The following is a 26,795-nucleotide window of genomic DNA, read 5'->3' as shown; positions in this document are numbered from 1 at the left end:
GGTGAACCCGAAAGGTATTCACATGCAATTGCGGCTTGTGAAATATTGAGTTTGTGTACCGAATTCGAAAAAAATAAACGGGTCTTATGGTTGCCGACCCCTGTGCTAGGTGGACCATTGCATGGGGTGGGGAGTGGTAGTGTCGTGGTTAGCGCTACGCTGCACTACGAACCCGGCAAGCCGAGTTCAATTCCCGCTCATGGCCACCAACACCAGTGACGATTATATGAACCTGTCCTTTGCCTCCCCCTAGGTCTACTCAGCCTCAAATAAGTACCTGGTGCGATGTGTAAACATCGCAACTTGGGAGGCAAAGGTGGCCGGCCATGGTGATGGCCACCCATCCCCTCGTGTGCTGAACCGGCCTTTTCTAGGTGCTCGCTAACAGCACTTTGCAAACAGCCTGTTAGGGGCTACAAGGAGGATTTTGTTGGTCTTTGTTATTACATGGGGTGACTTGTGAGAGGTAGCGGCAGCTTGGTGAGGCCTCGACCCAGCAATGGATTGAGCCATGGCTGATGGTGATGATGAATGTGTCTGTATCCACGTGAGTATGGCATGGTTGATGCGCTACAATCCCAGCCACATGGATTCCATTCCCGACCACGCACACAACATCAGTGGCAAGTGCCACCTAAAGTTTTCCTGGATTTTCTGTCGGTCGATTGAGTCTTGAATAAGTTCCTTGCACATCAATGCTGATGTGTATATACACATCAGCATTGGGGAAACAAGGCGAGGTGGGGATGTTATTCTCACCACAGCATCCCCTATTGGACCTCGCCAGCTTCACCGTGTGTTGAATAACAGCACTGCACCTAAATAACAATCATAGCGGGCTAAATTAAGGACTGTGTCTTCACGTGTGTGAGCACAAATAAAAAAATGAGTCGAAGGCTCACCCTCTTACCCATCTTGAAACAACTTATTTTCTTTTCACCGTTGACATTTTGGCGACGTTCAAACCTCTCTCAATCCAGCGATGGTACCTTAAAAATATAATTATTTCTCATTAGTAACTTTTCCATAACAACTTATAAAAGGGCGTTGTGTATAACGGTGTATGTATAAGGGCGTAGCCAGTATTCTTATTTTTAATTAATACAGTGATCCCTCGTTTATCGCGGTTAATGGGGACCGGAACCCCTTGCGATAGGTGAAAATCCACGAAGTAGGATTGGCCCCCTAGGAATTTCCGTATATGTGTGTGTGGGTACCAGGATGTTTAAAATATGTATATTTATACTTTATATATATATATTTTACTTAAATCTATTTAATTATAAAACCTTAATATTATACATTCACTCTCTCTCTCTCTCATACGATACGTATTATGGTGTTCTACACTCACCAATGACAGTAGTATCTTGAGACTTGACTCCAGTAATGACGACGACGATGACAATGACGATGACAATGACGACGATGACAGACCTGTGCAGTTATGATGAATGTGATGATGAATGATGATGATGATGATGGTGTTACTGCACAGGTATAATGAGGCCTTTAAATCAGTTCGAAAAATCCGCGATGCACTGAGGCCGCGAAACTTGAACCGCGAAGTGGCGAGGGATTACTGTACATTCAATTTACTGTGCATTTGCTAAATTAAATCTACTGCTACTGCTTGGACGCTTTTGCCGAAGTCGTTTGTGGATTGACATCACGAACACGGAGTTGTGTTTAGAAATTAGGCCTCAAGCAAGGCTGCTTTCTTTTTAAAACAGCACTCTCATGTATGATGCTTTTCTTGTAATAATCGTTTACGTAAAAAAACCACGACGGGCTGAAAGGATGTCACAAGAAATACATAGTTACATTCTTTTATGGTTATGCGTTCAGTTAATTTGAAAATAATGGAATATTCTAAATCAAACGTTAAATCGATTTCTGACGAAAAGCCATTCTCATTTAAGATATACGGTTGAACAACTACGAATTGCTGAGATAGTTGTGCTGTTTTTGCTAATGCACCTGCTTTTTTTTACAATGACATGGTTTTTTTTTCAAATTTCTTCAAATGAGATGTATTGAAAAACGTTATTTCTTTATAAAACAAAAGTTGTTGAAGCATTTTTTGCTTAGCTTCATAATCATGTTTGTAACACTTTAGAGATGTTTCTGTTTGTCACATACTCATCTCACCCGGTGTGTTCAATCAAATCTCTAAATTTGGAGTATAATCCACAATACCAGAAATAATGAGTGCAGACCCCAAAACCATGCGTTTCACACAAGACACAAAGATGTGATCTTGTGTGATGTTTGAAACTCTGTGTGCGCTCTTATATTTACTGAATATCTGTGGTAAAGGTATGTTCTGAAAAAGAGCTATAAAGCTCGGTGGGCATTACCTGGTAAAATAAAAAAAAAATAGTTTAGTTTGTAGTTACCGGGTCTGGTTTGGTGAACGCCAGCAATTAAGGCATCTGAATTTGAATACTACTGGCCACAATAATTGTTGTACAGCATTATGGATTTAATAAGTAAGACTACTTCCCAGCAGGACCTATCCTCAAAGTACATAATACATCTAAATGACAAGTTGGTGGGTTTGGCCTACGTATGTGCACCCACTCTTGATTTGAGAACAGATGTGCGTAGTCATATCTTACTTATTGGCAGAGTATGTATACCGTTGCGATCAGGCATATTAGAGCTGTACGATTGGCCTATGTTTATAAATGTGAAATCATACTGATACACTAAAAACACATTTTAGTTGATATAATTCAAATAGAGTAATCCCTTGCACCAATGCACCTATTTTCACTTTTAAATGTTATTAACGGTGTTACTATGACTACTCAATAGACCAGCTAGCACATCTTGTTTTAAATTGAAACAAAAGCTGAATTTAATAACGCAGTCATAATAATAATAAACATCCAACAACTTGGGAATGTTGGCCAAGAAATGTCATCTCCTAATTTAACCGTAGTGGTTTATAGCTTAATTATGTTATAATTGCCCTTTAATGGAATGCTATACAATACTTATTTATTTATACTGACTCTTTGTTTTAAGCTGAGTAACACTTTGGTCGACTTGCGATCAGAAGATTGGAAGTTCAAATCCTGGCCGTGGGCCAGCTAGTCTCATTATACCTGCGGGTTGGATTAAGTAAGTTTCACTTATTGGGGAATAAGATACGAACCCTAGGTCGAATCAGCTGAAAGAAAATCCTGGGTTCGGATATGAACCCAGGATTTAGTGGCGCTGTCTCGGTGCACTGACAAGGACTCTACTCACTTTAGTGATCCAATTAGTTATTTTTCATTTGGTTGTGAGGCTTTCTCTACAACTTAGCAGGGGTCTGGAACAATTACGATTGGCACGTCAAACACGTGTACACGCATTGAAAACACCTGTAAACATGACAATATACTTCGTTTGGTGGAGGGATACACAACAAAAATTTGTCCAGATGATTACATGGTCTAACCAAAAAAATCTAATGATTCAATCCTATCACGGCAATTTCTGGTTTAGTTAGTCTCTAACATTGATCGCTGTTTTTTGTTTGCATTTGACTGCAAGTATTGTGGTTAATGTTAACATGATTCCTTGAAAAAGGTGTCAGTTTAGTTGCCAGAAAAAAGGGGAAAAACCTTATTAGTATAAGTGTATCCTGCCTGGGCACAGGAAGCTTGGTCATTTTTGTTCTACGTGTAAGTCTTATGTACTAAAGAAAGCTTCAAGAAACTTGTTGAAAAAAGATGCTGGTTTATTACAGGCACGCCTGTGGCTGAGGATGAAAAACTGCATGCAGCCAAAGAAGGCGTAGCTAATAGCGGGGAGCGTATCGCAGCGCATTTCTACTAAATAAACTAACTCGGCAAGCGGAATGCATTCTGCTCATGACAAAAGTATTGCGTTACACGAATTGTTGGTTCGCTTGGTATAGGCGCTGCGGCCTCTGTTGACGTCAGCAAATTTGAATAAGAACGATTTCCAGCACCTTGGATGCGATGGTAGAGACAATGATTCAAACCATTCTGCCTGATGGGTCTTTGTGGTCAGGTGCTGTTAATCAGCACTGAGCGTATCTAATGCAGCAGTGCGTTTTGATCTAGGTGACCTCGGTTTAATGCTGATGATCTGGATTCCTGGCTATATATGACATATTTCGTAAGTGGTTTCCGAATCTGTTTTGTTTCCCTAGATCTGCTCAGCCTTAAATGACAATTACGACTTAGTATCGTGTATGAATGTCAGTGGTGGAGAGACAAAGGTGGCCTGGTATGGTACTGGCCACTCCACCACCTTGTGTGCTGTGTCGGATATGTTTTAATCACAAGTATCGGCACAGACACAAAGACACGGACACATGCATACATATTGCCACAGAGATAAGCACACACACACGCACTCACATTACGTTGCATATTCATTAGTGTGGAGTATTTTGGTGTTGGTATAACCATTGGGAAGAGTGGCTGATTTTCCATAAATATAAACTCTTTGTTTATAAAAGTATTGACTTTCATTGAATTCCTGACTAATTGAAATTCGCTTGAAGGCTTTATTAATGGATTTAATCAGCTAAAACGTCTTGTTTATTTTTCACATTATTCCAATTAACGTCCTATTTATATGATGAGCTGTGTTGTGCCTTTTGAAAGAAATTAACATTTTAACCATTATACGCTTAACACTCGGCGTTAAACATAACAATGCACCTGCACAATTTGATTTTGTTTGCCGGGCAATTGCAGAACCTAATTGAGACCAGTCGGTTTGTTAAATTGTGTGCAATGGACATTAATTCATATTGCATGATCTCTAATTTGCAAGTTAAGCAGGGGATAAATATTCATTGGCTTTTGAATTCAACAGTACGCCCCATAGCGTGCGGTGGCTAGCTCAGAAAACAAATGCCTGGGGTACGTCGCAAAGGCGGTCGCGTAAGCGGTCGAGAATTTAAGGGGGTGCTGCAAACTACCCGAGCACCAGCTCTTCCTGCGTGGCATATAGAGTCGGCACTCCTGAGGTTTTGTACATTAATCTTGGGCAGTCAGCTGAGATGTAAAAAAAACAGATTTTCAAGTGCATTGAGCATATGGTCGCAGCCTGGGTCACCAATCAGTATGTAACGTGGCCAATCCAGTTCCGATGACATTACCCTACTTGCCAGATTATTTTGGCGCGGAATAAAAGCGTTCTAAAAAACGGTGTGAAGCGGAGCACCGGCTGGTGTCTGAGAGAGATGGGCCCTGCGGGGTTACACCGCGATACGCCGCTGTCTTGTCTTCATCATTCTTGGGGATAATCTGCTGGTGAATTTATCTCTCTGCTGCCAGCATGGAGAGATCTGGAGTTGGAAGGCTTTGCCTTATGACACGACTGATAGCGCATTTTGGGGCTGTAGCTTGTGGTAGAAAGTGAACCTCTCTCAATTGTAGTCAGCAAATTAAGTAAATTCAATATTCACCAGATGAGAGCAATTTGAGATTCGTTCGTGCCTCATTGGCGTGGCACTCCCAACTGCGTGTTCTGCAGCAAATGGGTTCCTGACTATCCCTGTGCAGATTTTAAATGGTATTCCCTTGTGTTCATGGGTTTTGTCTGGACACTCCAAAGTTTAGTACACATGCACTCAGAATATATTTATGCACACACACGTATAAATGTTGAGAAATATATCAACCAAACGTCCCTTTCAGAACCCATCTAAAATAAATATGTTTCTGGAAGAAATGTCTGCGCAGATGTGGACATCGAACAACAACCACCACCGTCTCTGAACAAAGCTGTTCGGTGACAAAATGCATTCATCTGAACAATGGATGGGATCGTAGAAATCCATCCGGAGGCTAAAGCAAGCGGCTCAACAGCAGAAGGTTGCAAGTTCAAATCCTGGTTGGGGGTTGACTCAGCCTCATCGCCCCTCTAGTGAAAAGTGGTTGTCCTATTAGAGAGGCTCGTCTCCCTCCATAGGAATGTGGAATTTCCATCAATGGCTCAGGGCAGTAAACAGGAGGGGAACACCGCCTTGACGCTTATCAGAGCAGGGCATTCCTTTGACTAAGGAGCATGCTTTACAGCGTTTAAAATGCTAAATCATAAGAAATGTCAACTGACCGTGTGGATAACCAATCCGCCTGATTGCAGAGCTGGAAATGATTGCCTCTGTTGAAATTAGACCAGCCCCAACAGCTGTCCTTACCGCACATCGGAGTCTCTGGATGCAGCACCGAATGAGCAAGAATGAATGAATGCTGATTTGGTGGCGGAGGCAAGTGCACCGATGCCCTGCTGGCTTGTAAGGCGAGTCACGGGAGGGTTTAATGTGTGGGCATCAAGATGGCCCCCCTGGGAAGGACAGCGGTCAGTGAAGCGTCGCGCTCGGCGCCGGGGGATCGGGCCGTGTCTTCTCAGGCAGCGGAACCCTCCGTTCCTCCAGCACGAGCCCCCTGTTGCTGTTTTACACCGTCGGTCTGCCGATGCTGCCGTGGCGTTAAAGGTCAACGGACTGGACTCACAATCCAAAGGTCTCCTGTTCGTTGTCCCGGCGTGGCAGTTGAAGCAATGGGCAACGTTTCTTAACCCCTACCCCCTTTCCTCCCTTGTGCCTCTCTTGTGAGTACACCGCCTCTTCTAATACGTCTGGCCAAAATTGAAGAGTAGGCCGAATACCCTCCAGCAGCAGTGGCCAACTGGTGTCTACCGAGCTGCATGCGGATCTTTGATCCATCCACTACATACGGCTCTATCGAAGGTGCATAACGTAGAACGTACTGTCACATTAACAAAGAATAATGAATGTCTGCCGTGCTGTGTCGAAAACTGTCTATATACACACACACTTATATTCGTACACTTATATTCGTACACTTGGCTCTTTGCAGAACTCACGGGTACTGTTTGACTCTCGGTCTGTTACAGATTGGCCAACCCAGAACTAGAGGAGCTCTCTCTAGGAGAGGCCCTTCTGCCAGCTGAGGTGTGAACAAGCAATTGCAGGGTTGCCCCTCTACCTCCCGTTTTATGTTTGTCGCTTTGCATGCCGTCTCTTTAAACTGCCCAGGTCTGGCATTGGCTGCCCATTGTAATTGTCCTGTGGTGAGACTGTCACCTGCCATGGGAATGTGGAGTTCCCTGGCCCCTGGCTCAGAGTCGCCAGTGGAGATGAGCACACCCCCCCCTCCCCCCGGTGTCTGAGGAACACGGAGGAGACACTTTGACTTCTGGATTTGATCCCATATGTTGAATGATGGCTTCTGATGGCTTGTTCAGTGGTGGCACTTTGCTCAACACAACATACGGGTATTCTGGCACAAGAATGAGTTATATAACACAGCAAGGGGGTACACAAGACAATAAGCGCGGTATATAATACAGAACGGGGGTATATGACAGAGCCAGGGGGTATAGAAACAGTCAGGGCTACTATCTCAGTGTTCCTTAACACATTTGGAGGGTGGTAGTGTTCGTCATCTAATCTGGAAATTGGTTCGACATGCCGACCGGTGTGGGCTGTCAGGCCGTGCTGCACAGCAGAGAGTGTGTGTGTGTGCGTGCGCTGCGGTTGTGCGTGCAATATGAATCAGAATCATAATGTTTATTTATTCTGGAGGAATCCAATGAGCTATCAAGGCAGACACTTTTGTATCTTTGTAACATAGGACAAAAACAAACCCCCGCCTAAAAACATCCAAATTGTTTAAGTCGTAAAAAAGGGGGAATTTAATGGCATTTACTTCACATGTTTCAGTCAAAATTCGTTGAAAACATAAATAATGTGGCAGTAACTATTACATGCTTAACCACCAACATTGGCACTGCTTCACCGGCAATTACCTTGAGCATCATTTATTAACGATTTCAAAATACCCCAAAGCACAATATGTTCCCTTTGATGTCATACAACAAAATTAGTTATAATGAACAATTTCACTATGACTTTTAAAGGCGCGCAGGAGTACATCTATCCTCATTTCTATCACTGACAGTCAGAGGGATAATTTAAATGGCTGCATCTAAACGGTGCTTTACACTTCAAAACACGGTTTAAATCCATGTAGTCTGCACATCTTTAGGTGGTAGGCAGTGTTATGGTATTGAAATTCATATAGCACACAGATTAGCTTAAATATGCATTCACCGTTCATTATCATCCACTGGAAGATAGCATTGTGGGTAATGACATTACAAACATTGATTTAATTTGCGACTAAATACACGTTTTATCTGAACAGCTGTGAAAGCAAACAAAACGATGCATACATGTGAAGTGACTTTGTAAATTGAAAATGAATTTCTTTAGAACTGATGTTTGTGTTGAGCTTGTTCTCCATCCCCCGCATCTCCGATTAGCACGGTTGGCAACGTACGGTGCGAAAGACGTTCAACGTGTACATACTATACTACCATCAGTTTTCAACTTACAAACATGATGAGTTCATGAGGCCCGTTCGTAAGTCGAACGGTTCGTAATTCGGAACACAACAATGTACTCTATTTAAATGCCCATACGGTCATTGTAATGAAATGTATTACGGTTCAATAAAAAAGGGAATTTTTGTTATACTTACATATAAGAACTAATGTACATTTGCATGTAACACTGCAAATTTTGTATAGTGAATAAAACGTATAATGAAGTAACTTAATAGAATAAAAATCCGCTTTATATCCACTTACCTTGAGTCCCGATGCTGGGACTCAATGTAAGTGGTAGAGTCTGTGTGTGGTGCAGGCCATGTTGGTGTGAGTGGGGCATGATGTGTATGGAGATAGATCGGTGCGTGCGAGGGGCTGGTAACCCCTCCACCTGGCACTTTTCTCTACCTTGCATCACGGTGGAAACATCAAAATAAGCTTGTGCTAGAGACCAGGGGGACAGGCGCTCATGATGCCATCTGGCCAAACTCCACCTGGCAGAGCCAGGAACCGGAGAACACTGGGATTGGTCATGGAATATTGCGGAGGAGAGGCTGCCACTCCTCTGACTGGAGATGGACTGGTACCACCTGGATTTTTGTGGAATACAGGAGGTCCGGTTGGACCGGTTCTGGTTCCAGTCATCCTGAGCGGTGGACAGTTCTCCACTCGGGGCAGGAAACGACCAAACAGCAAGGAGTGGCACTTCTTTTGAACAAAATAATGAAGGGGGTGTGGGACCGTGGCAGTGAGGTGTGGGAAGCTGTAAGTCCCAGGCTACTGTGGGCTCGCCTCCCCATCAACTAGAGGCGAGCAATGGTGGTGGTTGCTTACGCCCCCGCCAACGATGAACATCAGTGGAGGGATGCAGACAAGGCCAATGAGACAGACGCCTTCTATAACCTCCTTACCCAGGTGCGAGCTAAAGTGGCCCCTCGGGATAGAGTCATCCTGTTAGGTGACTTTAATGCCTGAGTGGGTCATGACGCAGACTCCTGGGTTGGAGTGATTCGAAGGCATGGTCCAGATCAGCTCTAAAATAACGGACGATGCTGCTAGACTTCTGTGCAGCCCATGGGCTTGTAATTACGAACACGCTATTCCGGCAGCGACGCATCCGCACAACATCATGGATGCACACTGGGTCCAAACCAGAACATCTGCTGGACTATATAATTACGGACCAGTGGATGCGGGCCCATGTCATTGACACCAGGACCTACCGTGGAGCTGATCTGCTCACTGACCATCGAATTGTGATCTGTAAGATGTCCCTGCCATTCTTCCACTCCAGTGGTGGCTGTACATCGAGGACAATGTTGCACACATACGTGGGGGGCGTGCGCGTATGCACACAGACACACACAGACAAAGAGACACACGCACACAGACACACACTCCAACGACAGACTGTTGGAGAGCAGTGCTTATGAAGGCACCACGCTCAGCCACCAATGACCACCATTGACTCCCCAGTGGTGATGTTTACACATGGAACCAGGTATTCATTTAAGGCTGAGTCGACCTAGGGACCCATTCAGATCATCGTGTTGGTCGTGAGCAGGAATCTAACTTGGGTCACCTGGTTGGTAGCGCGGCGCACACAACATTGCACGACCACTCCACACACTCACACAGGGGCACGTGTATACACACGCGCGCGCATGCATGCACACACGCACACACACTCACTTTCACACGCACACATGTGCGCGGGTGCACACACACATGCACACACACTCACTCCCAGCGCGGGGTGACTCATTACATATGGTGAAGGATCGCTCCGCTGAAGGAAATAGTTCCGCGTTTCAGTTTGCAAGTGCGAGTTCACGTTTTAAGTCAACGTGAATTTTTTTTTACATTTCATGGAAGCTGGTTCGTAAGTGCAAGTGTTCATAAGTGGAGGACTGCCTGTATACACGACTATACACTACGTTATACACTACACATACATACTTGCAACCCGCACTGAGCGGTGTGGAGAGGTCTCCGTAGAGCAAGAGGATTAGCAGATGGTGGATACGTTACAATTATTAGGGCGGCAGATTTGCGCAGTGGCAACACTTGTGTCTTACAGTAAGAAGCCCTGGGCTCGATTCCTGACGCGGGCACCTTTCCGAGTGGAGATTGTATGTTATTTTCCTCTTCTGCATAGATTTGCTGCGGATATTTTGGTTTCCTTCCACAGCTAACAAGCATGCAATGTGATTGATGTTAGCCAAAGCAACCCAATGCAGGACCCTCGTGAAATATAGTCGTGAAGTATTGTGTGGCTAACCCGAGTAAATAAATAATAAAAACAATTATGGTAAATAACACTCGAGGGTAGAACGAGCTATGTCGATACGGCATTGCTTGTCCAATAAACCATTTATGCGGCCCGGATCGGAGCAAGGCCAACTGAACCACATCGTTTGTCACTGATACCTGATACATCCGATCCATTACCCCTCCGGACAGATGTCTGCGCAGCGCAGGTCGTCCGGTGGAATCTATTAAGGTAGCCTTGTTATAATTAAGAGGGCCCAGCGATTTGTCAATGTGGCAACCGTGAATTCCAACGTATTGGTCGACGAACGGAGTGTAATGAGCGTCCCAAGCGTGGCAGTGATGGAAATTCCGCACTGCTGCGTTCGCACCGCACCAGTGTCAGGTTGCGCGTGTGGGCCCGAGTAGGTAATTTGTGAACCAGAAGAAAACAGGTGGGCAGGTCAGGCTACAAAACGATGGTTTTATTCGTACATTTAATATTGGCATTGTGCAAACAATCAGATTGTGCCGGATTTCATCGCAGGAGTACATTAAGTGAAGCGTATGCCCTTTCTTACGGATGTACTTTGCGTATAATGTTCCTGCAAGTTTGCACTTATAATCTGTGTATGATATCCATTCTAAATGCTGAACTGCCCAAGTAGTATTGTGTTTGGGACATACAGTATAATTTACATTTATATTGCATTTAAATGTAACCATATCTCAAGACGCAGCAGTGGGAATATTTCTTTCATAGACAGACAGTCAGTCGTAGGCAGAAGGAAAAGCAAGGATCGTGAGTTTGGACTTGAAGAGGGAGTCAACAGCACGGGTGGCTGAGGGAAGAGTTCCAGACCGTGGCACAGCAGAGGAGAATGAGCGACCTCCCACCGAATGACGCTTGACCGGGAGCTTACACAGAAAGCCTTGGTTACTGGAGCGGAGAGACCGTGTAGAGCGAGAGTATATGATGGGAAGTAAATAGAGACGATAGGGGGAGAGGCGGGGGAGAGTGGGGAGCGAAGGAGAGTGGGATGAGATCAGGGGCGGATCGCAGGGGTGAGTCCGCGGAGGATCTTGAAGACGACGGCGATGAGTGTGATCGTCAAATCTAACTCTGTTTGGATTGGGAGCCAGGGGAAGAGAGTGAAGTGTTGGGATGGTGCCCATCTCATTTATGGGTGAGGTGGAGGAGTCTTGCAGTGGCGTTTTAAATGATCTGGAGCCTGGAGATGATTGGGGGAGGCTTCAGAGGAGAGAGGTACATTCGTGAGGTCTGGATATAGTGAAGGCAAGGATGAGGGTCTCCATGGCAGCCAGGCTAAGTTAGAGGTGGATGCAGGAGATGTCTCACAGTTGGAGGTATGAGGTCTTGTAGAGTTGAGAGACGTGGGAAGAAATCGTGGCAGGGATTGATTCATTTATTATTTTTGGGTCTGTATAATAACTACAAATGTGTGGGATGTCACTGGGGATTCTCCTACACATTGACTGGCTTTCGCCATAGGAATGTGGATATTTTACTGCTGGTTGCAGGCTTTATATGGAGATGAGCACTCCCCCAGGCGTATATTGTGTGCAGGGAGATACGTTTATATGAGTTTAAGCCGACCAACCTATTGATGGCAGCCCCTCCAGTGGTGAAATATCTTATACATCACATTGGTACGGTCTCAACCTGCTGTTAATATTCTTCGAGCGAGTCAAACGTATTCCCTCCAAGGCCATCAGATGCTCGTTAAATCTGTTCTGCTTTGACATCTAATCCGCAATTATCGCCCCCTATTCACGCTGAACTGCACGTGATGCCAATTCTTTTCTTAAAATTTCTAAACTATGGAACTCACTCTAGTGGGTATGTTATTTTTTTCACGAGGAAATCAATTGCTATCGGAACGTTACTGCTGAGGGTGTTAAGGATTAATGCACGTTACTGTATCTGACCAGTTTGGGCTGTGTGGCAGGATGCTTGACCTAATAACCAGAATGTTGTGCGTTTACATCCTGACCTGATCCAGCCTGTCATGGCTCCATGGTTCATGTCGTCGCTTATTGATTGTCCTCTTGAGAATGTTCAAGTTTCACCACTGGCCCAGGAAACGGTAATGTCTGTTTTTGAACGCGGATACACTGAGATTTCTTTTGGCAAAAAAATATGGAGACCGTCTCTCTGGCATAGATGTGATCTTTGCTCCATGTTATAATTTTCTCTGGTTTCAAATAACACATTCTCATCCGATGGGTAAGGCTCCCACTTTACTTTGCGTCATTCGAGAATATTATAATACATTTTTTGTTCTTTCTCTAAACTGTTAAAATACACATGTAACGAAGCATATTAAACCATTTTCCTTTGCAGATTAATTGTATGAGTGCTGGACAATAACGCTTTTTCATGGATATTCCCGTATACAGACACAGGCAGACGCACAGTATGAGGCCAATTATCTGGATGAGTCAAAGTTAACTTAAAGATGTATATATGAAAACGAATCCTGAATTTGTCTCTTCAATTCTGACTGAATTTTTCCAAGGATTATGCTTCATTAAAGATAGTTATTAGCTGTTGCGAACATAGACTCCGAGTTTGTGTACATTGAGGCTGACAAAAAGATTGTTTTTGACCTCGCAGTATGTTCTTCTTAGGTTTTTTTCGGTAAAGTCACGTAGAAAGTAAAATAAAATAAAAACAAAAATCACGACGTTTCGGAGGCAACACAACACTCGCAGTATGTGATTGTAAAATGTGACCCTTGAAGAAAATATAAGTAAAAAAAACCCTCACTTTAAAAATGTAAATTTTTGAGGTAGACAGATGGATCATAGGTCAGAGCACTGAGCCATGACTCCTGAGATTTGTGTTTGAATGCGGTTCTGTCATGTGTGATTAAACTGATTTCTAAAGTATCGCAAGCCGATGGTGGAGCCACAGTTAACATGGGAGACAAACCTGCAGCGCATTGTATTCACTGGCGGAGGCAGTCGAGAAAGTAGGATTCACAATATAAGCCCCCCTTCTCCTCATCACCCCTCTTACTTGAGTTGATCCTCCCTTGTCTTTCCTCGCCCACATAAAAGTCCCCACTCGGGGGGAGGGGGTGGGTAGTGAGCTGACTCTCCTCCCTCCTCTCAACGCAGGAGTATAGAGTCTGGGACCTGTGTCCCGTGGAGGTCCTGAAACCCCCTCACTGCGTCGCGCTTATTTAAGCACAATAACAAAAACAATACATACAATAAAACAAATATATATATCAGTCTGGAATTTGCCTCGTCTCAAATCGCACGTCTTCCTTCAGGCACTCCAATTTCCCATCACATGCCAAAAAAACTTAATTTGGTCAAACATACCAATGGAACAAACCTCCCGTAAAAGGTAAATTGAGAGCCTATGACTTATAATTAACAATGTCAGAGGATACACATACTCGCACAAGTGTTTGGTGGTAATCATCATTGTTAGTAGTGCTGAATCAGTGGTGTAAAACAAACACTCTGCTGTGATGGGGACCTGCATCTTCATCGTGAATTTGCTTGTTCTCCATTACGAGCGCTGATGTGTTTTATGTTTTGCGCAGCGTTGCATTGCGTGCAATTCGCGTGCAAACGCAGAAGTCAACGTGTGTACCCCGTATTTTTTTCTGCATTGTCAAAATATTGATTTTGTATTCAGAATAATTTATTTAATCAATTTACATGTCTGAACCATTCCTTAGTGTGGCTTTCGCTTAAATTGTCGCCACATGACAAGGTAAGTATTGTTATCGATGTTATTATTTTTCCAAATGATCCTTATGGCCTTACCCTGGGGTACCAAATAATACAAAATGGCCGAGGCAATTAAATATTTTATTTCTAGGACACATTTTTTTACAGGGGTGTACTTCACTCCGCGACTGGGGTACCAATCAATCCGAAATCAGTGCTAATCCGCGATATCGAAACGCAGCGAGGACGATTGCGCTGAGACCCTGAAAGCTCGTACGCACCATAGTGGTGCATCGTGTACAGCTCGTCGAGATGATTCGATTGCTGCATCGCCGACCATCAACAGACTAAAAATGACTGCATCACGGACATTGTGAGAGAGCCGGGGTATTATAGAATGCCGTGGTACCGCCATAAGGTTCAATTAAGAGACTGCGACCGCCCCATCGTCCTTTTGGAATTTACATGACAACTTCGGCGTTACCTACTGATATGACCATGACATCACCCTATTAGACAGCTCGCTACTACCGTGACGTGGTGGGGTAAAGTGTGGGTAATCTCACCTCTTCCAACATTTAAGTCCAGCATGGATAAGTGGTCTAACTAAATACGTCATAGAAGGGCTACGAAGAGATCCCTCTAGTGGAGGCCCCTTCCTCCAGGCGGTGGCGTGGGCCAGCAATTGTTGGGCTGCACCTTTGACCTTTGCGACGACGATCAAACACAACGTCCACAAGTGAAATGCATAAAAAACGAATACGAGAAACGCACAATCGGCGATGAACCTCAATTCCTTTGTGTGATAATTGCACGCCGCTGTTGAAGCCGAGGCTCGTGCAGTCAGCTAGTGGTTTGCTCACAAAAAACGCTCGACGCTCATTTGCACAATTACAATTTAAGTTGTTTCACGCTGGGAGTAAAACTAGTTTTGATGAAACCCTATTGGCCAAACACTGACGATCTGCTATTTTTCTATCTCAGCACGACCTTAATTGCTGGATTATTTTCATCGTTTAATTTAATTCTGATGGGAAAGTGAACTGGTGTAAAACAACTTTTTGATACGTACATATCAAGGAGAACCAAAGTGTTATGAAATGTTGGAACATTTTATTTTAGGTGGTTGATGGCAGCATTAATTAATTCCATGCGAACACCAACGGCTATGTGTGTGTGTGTGGTTATTTCATATGGGACAGGTTCCAACCATTGGCATTAAAGCGATCCAGATATAACTGCAGTACAGTACATTTGAGCTGAACTACTTTTCTCGGGTTATCAATTTGAGCCAACAGATGAAAAGCTAATGGAGTCAACTCTTTATGATTTCACTCGGTATTATCCTCAGATTTGAGCGCTTTTAACCTGGCTGGGTGCCTCACCGAGCAAATGCCACTGCTGAGTTTCTCGGTTCAAATGCTGTCCTGGGCCTCACAATAAACTGGAGCTCTCAAGTACTGAACACTCTCAGCCAGGAGCGCTGAGTAAATGTAGTTTGTTACTTAATTATGTGGTCCAGCTCTGAGCATTAGATTGTGTGACCACCATGCAATGGATATTCTTGTTTGGAAGTCGTTTAAATGTACAGATAAAAGTCCTTCTACAAACACAAAATAAATCATTTATTTTGCTTCATATCTACGTGACTTTACTGAAAGAACCAAAGAGTATGGATTCCTGCAGTCACGAAAACTTCAAATCTATATTGATTCCTTCTACAAAGACTGTGAGTATTTTGTACGATGCGCTCTTCTGAGCAAGGTTCTCTGACACGGGGTGACGTTACGCTGCTCGCTGTGGGAGTTCCAGATGTAATTGTTTTTGTCTTGTTCAATGATAACGGTTCCAGAATTCGAATAAGTTGCGATAACTTAAAAAAAATTAACCGAGTGTGTATAGCGATCTTAACAATCAGCTTAATTAACAACGATTTTTACGTATTTTGATCTGCGCTTTCGCAACCGTCCGCACCGAACAAAAACATTGTCTCCCCATGCAATTGGGTTGAAGAAGTATGACATTGTGATGCATTTCCCCCCCCCCCCCCCCCAATAACACGCTCCGGAAATTCTCGATCTCACGCTCTGTTTCCCCCCTCGCCAGCCCTGGGAGAAGGGGTCCACCCCTTCCCCCCCCGTGCTTTGTCGAGATTTCCAGCGGCTGCTAACGGGGTAAGGTCCCCTGGAAAACGGCTGTGGGGGAACCCTGCTGGGTAGCGTGGAGCTGGAATTGATAAGCAACAATGTCCCTCCAGCCCCCGGACAGCTGTTAGCCATGTGCTGTGATGGATGCAGGCTGGGTCACGGGCAGAGCCCTGCCATCTGCTCCCTAAGCCGGGCCTCGCAATTTAATGCTCTGGCGCGGAGGGCAGCGTGCGAGAGTGACGGCTTCTCCGTGACGGGGGAACGGACCGCTGTTGTCTGTCGCGTTGCTTCGCGGCGGTTGTAGTCGTGCATTTTATAATTTCACAACGCACAATTTCGTACATTGTGGTTGTAAAGTGTATCGAGATTTATATATGTGTGTGCATTATGGATTTTTCCTGGTAACCTGCGTTTGATTCTTGGCCATGCTCAGGTTGACTCAAGGTGGACAGGCGAGATGTGGGCCACACCACCACCTCATGTGCCTGTGTGGCCTTATTCGATGCTTATGAACAACGCTTGTCCTTACAAATTGAGGTTTTTTTTATATTACACTTAGGGGTTCGCAGCGAATGTCACAATGATTCATAATCGAGTTTTGCATTAGGCCGCGTTATCGATGTGACCGCGTTTGTGTCGTGAAACCCTCCACAACCAGACACATCCAAATAAATTAATTGTCACGCGGCGTGCGAGCGTTTGACACAACAGTCATCGTTGTTTCAGCTCACCGGTGAGTTAAAGAGCAACGCTCACAACCAAATGTTTCTTTGTTGCGGTGTGCGTGCGTGTGAGATTTTAGGCGCGTGGGCTGATGACTGTGAGGGACGACGAGAGGGTGACGGAGTCCAAGCTGGTTAAGGGAATCTGCAAAAGAAATGCGGAGGGTACCAGGGGGAATCATGTGCCTCGTTTGCCACCTCCACCCTTTGTAAACCTCAAGCTGCAAAATTAAACTAGTCACTGCGATGGCTTGCAAATGATACATTACCATGCTCAACAATAATTTGCCTTCAACTAATGATAAACTGCACAGTTTATGAAATAATTAGTTCGGGGTGAGACATTTATCAAGGCTCTTGATAGTGACTTCTACTGCATGCATTCATTACCCACAATGCAGTATTTATATGCACCCAACTGTGTTTTGTTTTTGTAATAATATAATTTGTAGTCAATAGATTCTTTAATTTTTAATTAGTTACTGAAATATGACATGTAGCGCAAATGTGTTGGATCTTCAAAGCACAGTCGTTAGTTTGATTGAACTATTGCTGTCAATATGAAAATGATTGAATATTTTAATGAAGGCTTTCTCCATTGAGGTGTATATGAAGGATGAGTGCTGGTTGTTAATGCATTTGTTCTCGCATACATTACGTGCCATTTGTATATTTGGCCTTAAGTTCGTTATTTTTGGCAGACGATGATGCTGACAAAAACCATGATTTCAGTTTTTTTATACTCTTGCAAAATATTTTTTTAGACGTGCGTTCAGAGCGTTATAAATACATTTAACTTTGCTTTTAGACCTTAATTATAACCAATTACATCTAACTGTCAAAACATAAATTGTATACGTGTGCACTCACGGCCAATATTATAATTCGTAATTAGGTTTTTGGGTCAGGTCTTAGTGTAAAAATGTGTCGTAAACCCTCCTAAAATCGACACGGCCAATTAACACAAGTGTCACGCGAATCAAACGTGGCCATATGTACGACTGCTTCAGGAGCACCACTGGCGTTGTTGTTGTAGAGGAATCTCACAAACTTTACATGGGTGCGCGGACGTTTCGCTGGAGATGGCGCCCTGCATCGTCAGCTTTTTTGACCCAGATCTCGAGTGAAAACGCTACCTGATCCGAGTCAATGTGAGATCACATTTAAATATTTGAAAGCCTTATTTTACTAAACAATGTTTTATTTTACCAGCTAAGGCCCATTATGCTATATAGCTCTTTGTCAGAAGCGACTTGGCCACAATTGATAGCTTATAATGTGGAAATGTATAGCAGCCAAATACTATAAATGCATGATTATAAATGTGGGGGGGGGGGGAAACCGGAGAATGCAGAGAGAAATCCACGGTGAGAGAGAGAGACATGCAAACAACATATATACAGGTGTCGGGGTCGGGATCGGGATCGAACCTATGACCTCCTTCATGCCAAGCGAGGCAGTTAAGCGAGGCTGTCCTTACGTAGATGCAATGACGTCTTCAGTGTACAGTCATGCACGTGATCTAATAATATAATCAGTCGATTGGTTGTGACTGGCAGGTTATGTTGGGGCAATAAGCTGAATCTGTTGAGCCATTCATGAAAATAGGCTATCATTAACGGTACATACGTACGTATGTTGAACATCTTTCGCACCATACATAGCCGACGTACGGTAGGAGACCAAGTTTCGAATGGTGCCTTACAACGGTGCTCTTGGTCCACATGGGTTTCTTCCAGCTGCACGAAATCGATGTCATGAAATTTGAGGATCTTCGCAATATAATCACATTGTGCATCAGAGGCGCCTTCAACTTTCACATTTCTTAGGCCTTGGGAAGGCCCGTTTGTACTGTTGCTTATCAGGCCGAGATATACCTTTGTCGGGCAATCGGCCGCCAGTTTGATGGCATTCGTTGTGCTTGTAGCAGGCGAGACGGTGAGCATTTGTTCTCCAATCTGCTGGACCTACCGGGCATGGCCAGCGTGGATGCTGCCAGTCCAAGTAGACATATCTGCGGCAGCCGGGGCGTCCCGTGTCCTGACGCCAGGCATGCTGAACGGACTGCCTAGATGTTGAGAGGATGAGGCTCGCTCGTCAGGGGTTCTCCGACCAATTCCAGGCGCTGCTGTTAAAATCCAGGAGGCCACCCACGCGATGTCGCTAGAGAGGCCGTCGTCGTTGTGCCCGGTCTCCGTCGCCCCTTGGGACCTAGTGCCTGGGGTTGGACGTCCTCGCGAGGCCGCCGTATGAGCCGATGGCCACACCCTCCATGGCCCTGTGGAGTTTTGCTAACGTGTATAGAATAAGAACGGTATTTACTGGATAAACACGTTTTTCCACACATACAAAATCTAATTTATAACTGCAATTCCATCCATCTGGATGTTTGAATTAGAATAAACACTGAGCATTTAATTAGTGATCCTCTTATATATATATCCAAGTTTTGTTCAATCACATTCTAAATAATTGCGGGTAACAAAGGCTGAAATTTGCTAAGACACTGATTCCCAGCAGTCTCATCTTGTAGAAGATGTCACAGAGTATTTAATGTACATTTTACAGTTGTTCATTTTGACAATTCCCTGCTGTGGGAATCATAGTCTAAATTGTGTTAAAATGGTTTTGCCTCGAGGCTACCAAGCGATCTCTTCCTGCAGGCAATACTTTTGACTTGGGATTTATTTTCATGGGATTCACAGTTGAGATAAATGCCTCACAATATTCCATTGTGGTCTTGCTGGTGGGATATGGTCACGTGCCAATGCAGATGGGGCCATTACGCGTTTGAAGTGGCGTTGCATAAAAAAAAAACTACTCGGCAAAGTAAACGGCATACGTTGAGATGAATTACCTTCTACAGGCGTGGGACATTTTGGTTCATTAAAAGGCACATTTTGCAGTTAGGGAAATTTGTAATGTTGCTTTTCAAATGGAGCGCGGTGTTTAACATTACCGTGTGAGAGGGAAGGTTAGATGAGGAAAGGAGGAAAAGGAAATCACAGTGCATAGCACATTGCCTAGGGATAGGTTAATTATTTTTGACGGTGTATAAAATAAAAATTGTATTGCAGTCAGTGTTCGGCAGAGAGCTAATGTGATCGTACATTAGTCTGCTTTCGCGAATAAATCAACTGTAATTTCCACAGAAGAACACAACAGTGCTTTTAAGTAATTTTTTTGGCAACTCTAAACGATCAAAGTCATAATTTCAAGCATCGGTACCGTTTTTGCCGACCGGAAGATTCGGCACAGACACCTGGAATCGTGCCTGTTTCAAGAATGGCCCAACGCCATATTTAAATGTGAGGTTTGAAGTGTCACAGATAAAGAGCTTGTTATTTCAGGTGATATTGTTATTGTTATGTTCACGTGTCGTTTTCATTCTTTTTGAAAAGTGAGTAATCTCAGTGGCTGATCTTACCTCATGCACATCTGTCTGCCCATCTGTTCCTCCATCCATCAGTCTGGTCCATCCATCCATCTAGCTGACTGTGTATGAATGATCGTTCATAAGATCTATGTACATATTCCACAGTGACTTACTTTACATCTACTTTACAGCTACAGCTCTCAACCCGTTTGTGTCACGACGACGATGATGATAATGCCATGAAAATTACATCACTCATCATGCCCTCTGTCAAAGCAATGCACAAATGGCACTCGATGATGATAGGTTTGAATCCAAGAATTCAACGGTGACCTCACAAAAGCACCCTACAATTTTTGTTGCAAGCAATGTTCCTCGGAACACAGCTGTGAGGGCTAAAAATCGTGAATGCATTGCGTTATTTTTGACGATTGACGGCCAGGAGCATCGTTTTACCGAGCGTGAAGGAATGGCGGATCAACGCTGAGTAAGAGCTGTTTGTAAACGTGACACTGGAAGCAGTCGTGGTACCGAATTGCAAAACTGTTCCTTGGTGAGTTGTGATATTCTGGTGAATAAGTGAATTGTGGCAAGACAATTTTCTGAAGTGATGTGTCATGAATCGAATACGATCATTGGCATGTAATTGGAGATAAAATATAAAAAAACAATATCGGTCAAATCACATTGGATTTGCCTGAAGTAGCAACATTCCTTTGTTACGAGACTATCCTGTAAATGTGCAGCTCCCTATATTATTGCGTCTAAAGTCTAAATGTGTTTTTATTTTCTGTTGGAAGGCCCCCATCCCCACTGTTAAAATGTGACCCAGAACGCAGCTAGAATCTGCTCATTGACCACCCCTGGAGATGAATACTGCGGGCCGCTGGTGTATCTTGAACGTCCACAACTAAACGTGTGTGTTACAGGTGTTATTTAAGAATGGCATAGCATTGATATCGTAACGGTCAAGCAGCCGCGGCAGAGGTGGGAATAAAAAAAAACCTTGTGCAGTGGGAATTGTTTGCAGAAATGCACAGGCATCCCAGGGAAGAAGTGTAACGATCAGTCATCCTGATTGATGTCTGATGCATCGGTTCAGGCTGTATCTCAGGGGCCGTTTGTTGTTATTGACTTGAAACTTGGAAGTTGTAACACAAACACAAAAACCACCCCTTGGGGAATTTGTTGGATAATGTTGACTTTAACCTCCGGATCAATATGGCAGCCAGGTGGCCACCGTAAGCATTTTTTTTCTTTCTTCCAATCTCTTTCATTTCCAGTCTTTCCCATATTGTTGGACAGATGTTGCTGCCATTGTATTGTGGACTGACATTACTCCTGTGTTGGTTATATTTTGTTTAAGGAACGTATGATTGCTCTCCACTCATGCTGCACGCATGCCATTGCGGTAATACGTGCCCATTTGTGTCTGTGTATGCGTCTTTGCTACTGCACCTGTTTCAGCAATGTCTAAAGCTAGTTGGGGGATAATTAACTTGTTCTCCTACACGAGGAACCCAGTTTATTTCTGTACATGCCCTGTGTTGTGAGCCAGGAATTTCACACATTGCATAAGTGTGGCCATATGTTTCCGCGTAGCCCACAGCCGTAGGTTTGTTTCTAGACATCCATGAGAATGTATTGGCTTAGGCGTGGCCTACAGACACATTTATTGACTTACCCACTCCTAATAATTGAGCAACATTGGGTTTTCTCGCCATTCGCAAATTTCAGGGCTATCACAAAGGAGCTGTGTTTCACAGAGGGATCGAGTCTTGCCAGGAGGGAGTGATGTTACAATGTGTGCATTTTTTACATTTGGACCACGACACAGGCACACAGTGGCCTTCTCCTTTTGAGTTAGGTCGAGGGATCTTTACCATCCACTGTGAGCCAGATGGACCCATGAACCTCTGGAACAAGCGGGATACGCGCTGCCACTGGGCACAAACCACCACCCTGACTTCTCGTTATGTAGATTTTGGGACCTGATGTGGTCTGCTTACAACCCCCCGAAGTCCAAATGTCTTCACTTTCCCCAGTTTAGTTACAACAGACACTGTGTTGTATAACTATTTCTCACACATGCAGTCCTCTTAACTTGCATTATTGACTAAAGTGACTCGCAGAAAAAAAACATTGAATCCTCTTATTGTCTATATTTTGGCTATGTATGTAGCCAACCGTGCTTATCGGAAGTGCAGCTATTCCTGTCTATACATTAAAAATAGCAGGCTATTATATGACCTCCTCTAAGAGGTGCATTAGCCACTCCACATGGCCAAGCTTTGCACCAAGCCTAGCACAGTTACAGTGGTAATGGAACCGCAGTTTATTTTCTATCGTGCCACATTCCTGTTTACGATCAAGCAAACATGGGGTTGGTTCTTCGCTGTGTACAATAGCATAGTGAAGTGTTGTTAGCGAGCGCTTATTCAGGCAGGCAAGGTACGTAGGGTTGCCACCTGTCCTGTTTTTTCCAGGATTGTCTTTCCCTAGGTCGACTCAGCCTTCAATGAGTACTTGATTCAGGATTCCAACATCGGCACAGGGGAGACAAAGGTGGTGGGGTATGAGGCTAGCTATTAAACTTTATCATGTTGTTACAACTGGGGATGTTTAATGGGAAGAATAATATCTTACCATTCCGGAAGAGGAGAAAACGCACGTGTGAATGTATTGTCTAGAGTTGCGAATGACTATTATCATTACACAGCTGACTAAGACTGGGACTTTTAATGTCCCGGGAAGATTCACATTTTTCCAGGACTGCAGAGTATCTTGATCCAACAATAGGACGATCCTGGAAAGAAAAAAAAACAAGACAAGGTGGCAACCCCCCTGCGTGCAATGGTGGCCTGGAATAGGCGCTCGCTAATATCACTTGCCTCTTGTGGTCTGTGTGCGTTGTTTTTGGTGTGCCACAGGAGATATTTCCAGTGGAGATGCTGCACAAGGCCGGGCAGCTGGGGTTTGGTGGGGTGTACGTGCAGCCAGAAGTGGGGGGCTCCGGCCTCTCCCGCCTGGAGACCACCGTCATCTTTGAGGCCTTGTCCACAGGCTGTGTCAGCTCAACGGCCTACATCAGCATTCACAAGTGAGCCCATCATCCACAGTTGAGCATTCACAAGCCTATCGTGCCAGAAGACGCATTGTCGCTTACGGACTCAACATTTTTTTAATATTCATAATAAAAAGGTAGCATTGCATGTCTTTTTTTTAAAATCCTTTATATTAAGTTCGCTTGCTTGCTTGCGTGCTTGCTTGCGTGCTTGCTTGCTTGCTTACGACCGTGCAAATCTTTCAGTCGTTTTTTAACCCACTTCCCGTGATCCAATCGAGCTGACATTTTCCACACAGACTCGTTGTGCGAGACAATTAATGTTCGTGAAAAAAATTCCCAACATTTTACACTTTTTAGGCAAAAAAAAATTATTTGACATATATTCAAATAGAACGCACAGTGTAAGAGCCCAGAGCGTAACCCCTCCACAGGCCGTGGCGGAGTAGCGCAGTTGGTAGCGCCCTCGCTTCCCATGCCAAAGGTCGCGGGATCGATCCCCGCGTCCTCCACAGGCGAATATATTTTTAAATCCTTTATATTAAGTTCGCTGCCACGCATATAAAGGATTTCTGGTGAAAAACTTCGTTTTTACGGGTTATACTTATTTACAGTGCATACAACATACTTTGACATACGGCTCGGAAATATGGTCATTGATCAAAAACTTTGGGCAAAGAGTAAAAAGGGCACAAGGAAGCATAGAGAGAAGTGTGCTGAGAATGCCATTGAGAGACAGAAAGAGGGGCACCTGAAATAGAGGACTGACACAAACTACTGCCATTAGATCTGTTAAACACGTGTGTGAGCTTTGGGCAGATACGTGGCTGGAAGGGGTGTAGAGTGCTTCAGGCACAATCAGAACGTTAGTTTGAGTTTTGGTTGAGGGTCGATCTTTGATCGAACCAATTATCTCTCTGGGGGGTTTATGAAAAGAATACACTTTTGTGCAAAGTAAACGGTGATCATTTTATGGAGGAACTGGTACAGGGCACAGGAATATGGAATTTATACCTCTGGCTCAGGGCACCGCAGTGGAGAGGAGTACCGTACTTCCCAACGGCGTGTATGTGCAGTGAGACACTTTGAGTCGGCCTGAATTGTATTTCCTTGTGTCATACCACTGCTGTCCAAAATGACTTAAATGTTGTCCCCACAGTCTGTGTCAAATTGGCTATGGGGCTGAACCAGGGTCCGTCCTAGTAGGTGCAACCGCCAAGGGCCCGATTAACCAACAACAAGACCATGCAGGCTTACGGGACTCGGGGACAATCTGAGGGAGGAGATGAAGCCACAGCCGCTGACACGGTTGCGGTTGCGGTGAAAAAATATTGCAGTGACATCGCACTCACAGAGGCCTTTGTTGGTGCTTGGATGGCGGGTAGCTCAAGGGACTAATGCTATGGTCGTGTCAGAGCACTGAGTTAGCACTGTTGAGATCCCAAGTTCAAACCCCCGGCTCCCAGATAAAATAAAAGCATATTCTCTTGTGGTGGAGTGTTTGATTGTCTCAGCCTGTTCATCAATGACTGCACAAAAAGCTATTACATAAATTCAGTTCTTCACTTATTTTGTTTTATTACAGGCCTGAGAGATAAAATGTTTTTTGTATTGGATGATATATTGTACATTTATTCTTCGTGCATTGCGCTATGTGATGGACTCCGCCTTAAAGTGGGGGTTCGACACAGTCACTGGATTGAGGAGGCACTGGAAGGACTTGGGAAGTGGCGTGGGGGTCATTCTCCTTCACGTTATTTCTCTTCGGTGCACAAGTGTTTATTTATCTTTGGCTATGAAGGCACATTTGGGATACAGTTAGTGATAAAACTAACAAAAAAGCATATCTAAAACCTTTAAAATGTATTCACTATATATCTTTCAAAGTAGAACAAAGTATTTCACACCCCTATATATATTTAATCAGAACGGAGACACTATATATATGATATATTTTGCAAGGGAAACCTTGCAACCAAAAAAAACATTTAATTTCGTGCCTTAAGGAGCAGATTTGCTGATTAATAAAGAAAGATACATATATGATAATGAGCAGCAACATGTAGAAAGTTCACAGAAGTCATTTTTATCTAGAGACCTAGTGCATGCCATTTGAAGGTGGAATTTCCACAGCTGGATCACCTGTGGTGATTCGTACAACCTTAGTGCTAAGTTGAGGATGGGCCCCACTTTCCCAATTGATTTCTCAATCCTTGTAAAATTGACTCAACGTGGTATGTGTGCTAGCCGCGCTCAGCCATCTGGAATTAAAACCTTTGTTCTGGTTACAGCAGCCACGCTTGTTTGTTCCACACACAGAATTGCCCGAGTGCACGCACAAGCAGGCACATCTGCCTCCAGTCTGCCAACTTGCCAGCCAGCCAGCACATTAGCCAGCGAGAGCGCTCATACACCTGCAAGCTAATGTCTAGACATTCACACACCTCCCCCGTGAGAGCTCGCAAGCAGATGTGAGTTGGCCTTAGCCCATGGCCATCGGCTCTGCAGAAATCATGGCTTGTCACTTGCCAGCTGCCGTGGCCGCTGTTACCGCCGCAATGGTGAGAGCCCGAGATAGGGAAACACTTAAAGGGTGTGCTCTGAATCCCATGCCAATATGCGTATTCATGTTATGTATCCTTTACCACTCGCAGTTGTTTGCATGACACGCGATCCTGGCTACCCGTGTCGTACACAATAGCAGTGGCAAGCACTGTGGGAATCTGCCAAGGGATTTCCGCAGCCAACTTGGCCTCAGAATGGATACCTGGTATAACGTTTGCGTGAATATCAGCAATGAGTAGATAAAGGTGGCCGGGCGTGCATGGAGCTCTTGTACAATGCTATCCTCGGGAGGTGCTGGCTACCCTCCTATAATGGAATTAGCTGCGATGGTATTTAAAGGAAAATGGGTATATTTTACCATTGTGTAATACCATAACCAGAATCCTTATTTATACTGGAGGAATCTGATGAGCTATAGAGCTATCTTTCACAGATGTCCAGTCGGGTGGGTCAGAAAGTTACAACAACAAACAGTACAAAAACACGATAGCAGTGCAAAGTATCTTAAAAGTATGCAAATTACTAATTAAAAAAACCTATTTTTTATTTCACTTGGTAAAGCCCACTGA

At 44.2% G+C, this 26,795-nt stretch overlaps 1 protein-coding gene across 1 annotated transcript in view; it reads left to right on the top strand.

The window, feature by feature from the left end:
* ACAD8 (acyl-CoA dehydrogenase family member 8) overlaps positions 1–26,795 on the top strand; it is a 617,085-nt gene that overhangs the window by 280,756 nt on the left and 309,534 nt on the right. The window contains exon 3 of the mRNA XM_078608250.1: positions 23,528–23,697. Within this exon, the coding sequence (XP_078464376.1) occupies positions 23,528–23,697 (170 nt within the window). The remainder of the gene's footprint in view (positions 1–23,527; positions 23,698–26,795) is intronic.

Source organism: Lampetra planeri, chromosome 29, assembly GCF_965212315.1.
Source record: "Lampetra planeri chromosome 29, kcLamPlan1.2.h2, whole genome shotgun sequence".
NCBI lineage: Eukaryota > Metazoa > Chordata > Hyperoartia > Petromyzontiformes > Petromyzontidae > Lampetra > Lampetra planeri.
Note: the sequence above shows the minus strand (reverse complement) of the source record. Positions and strands in the feature narration are given on the sequence as shown.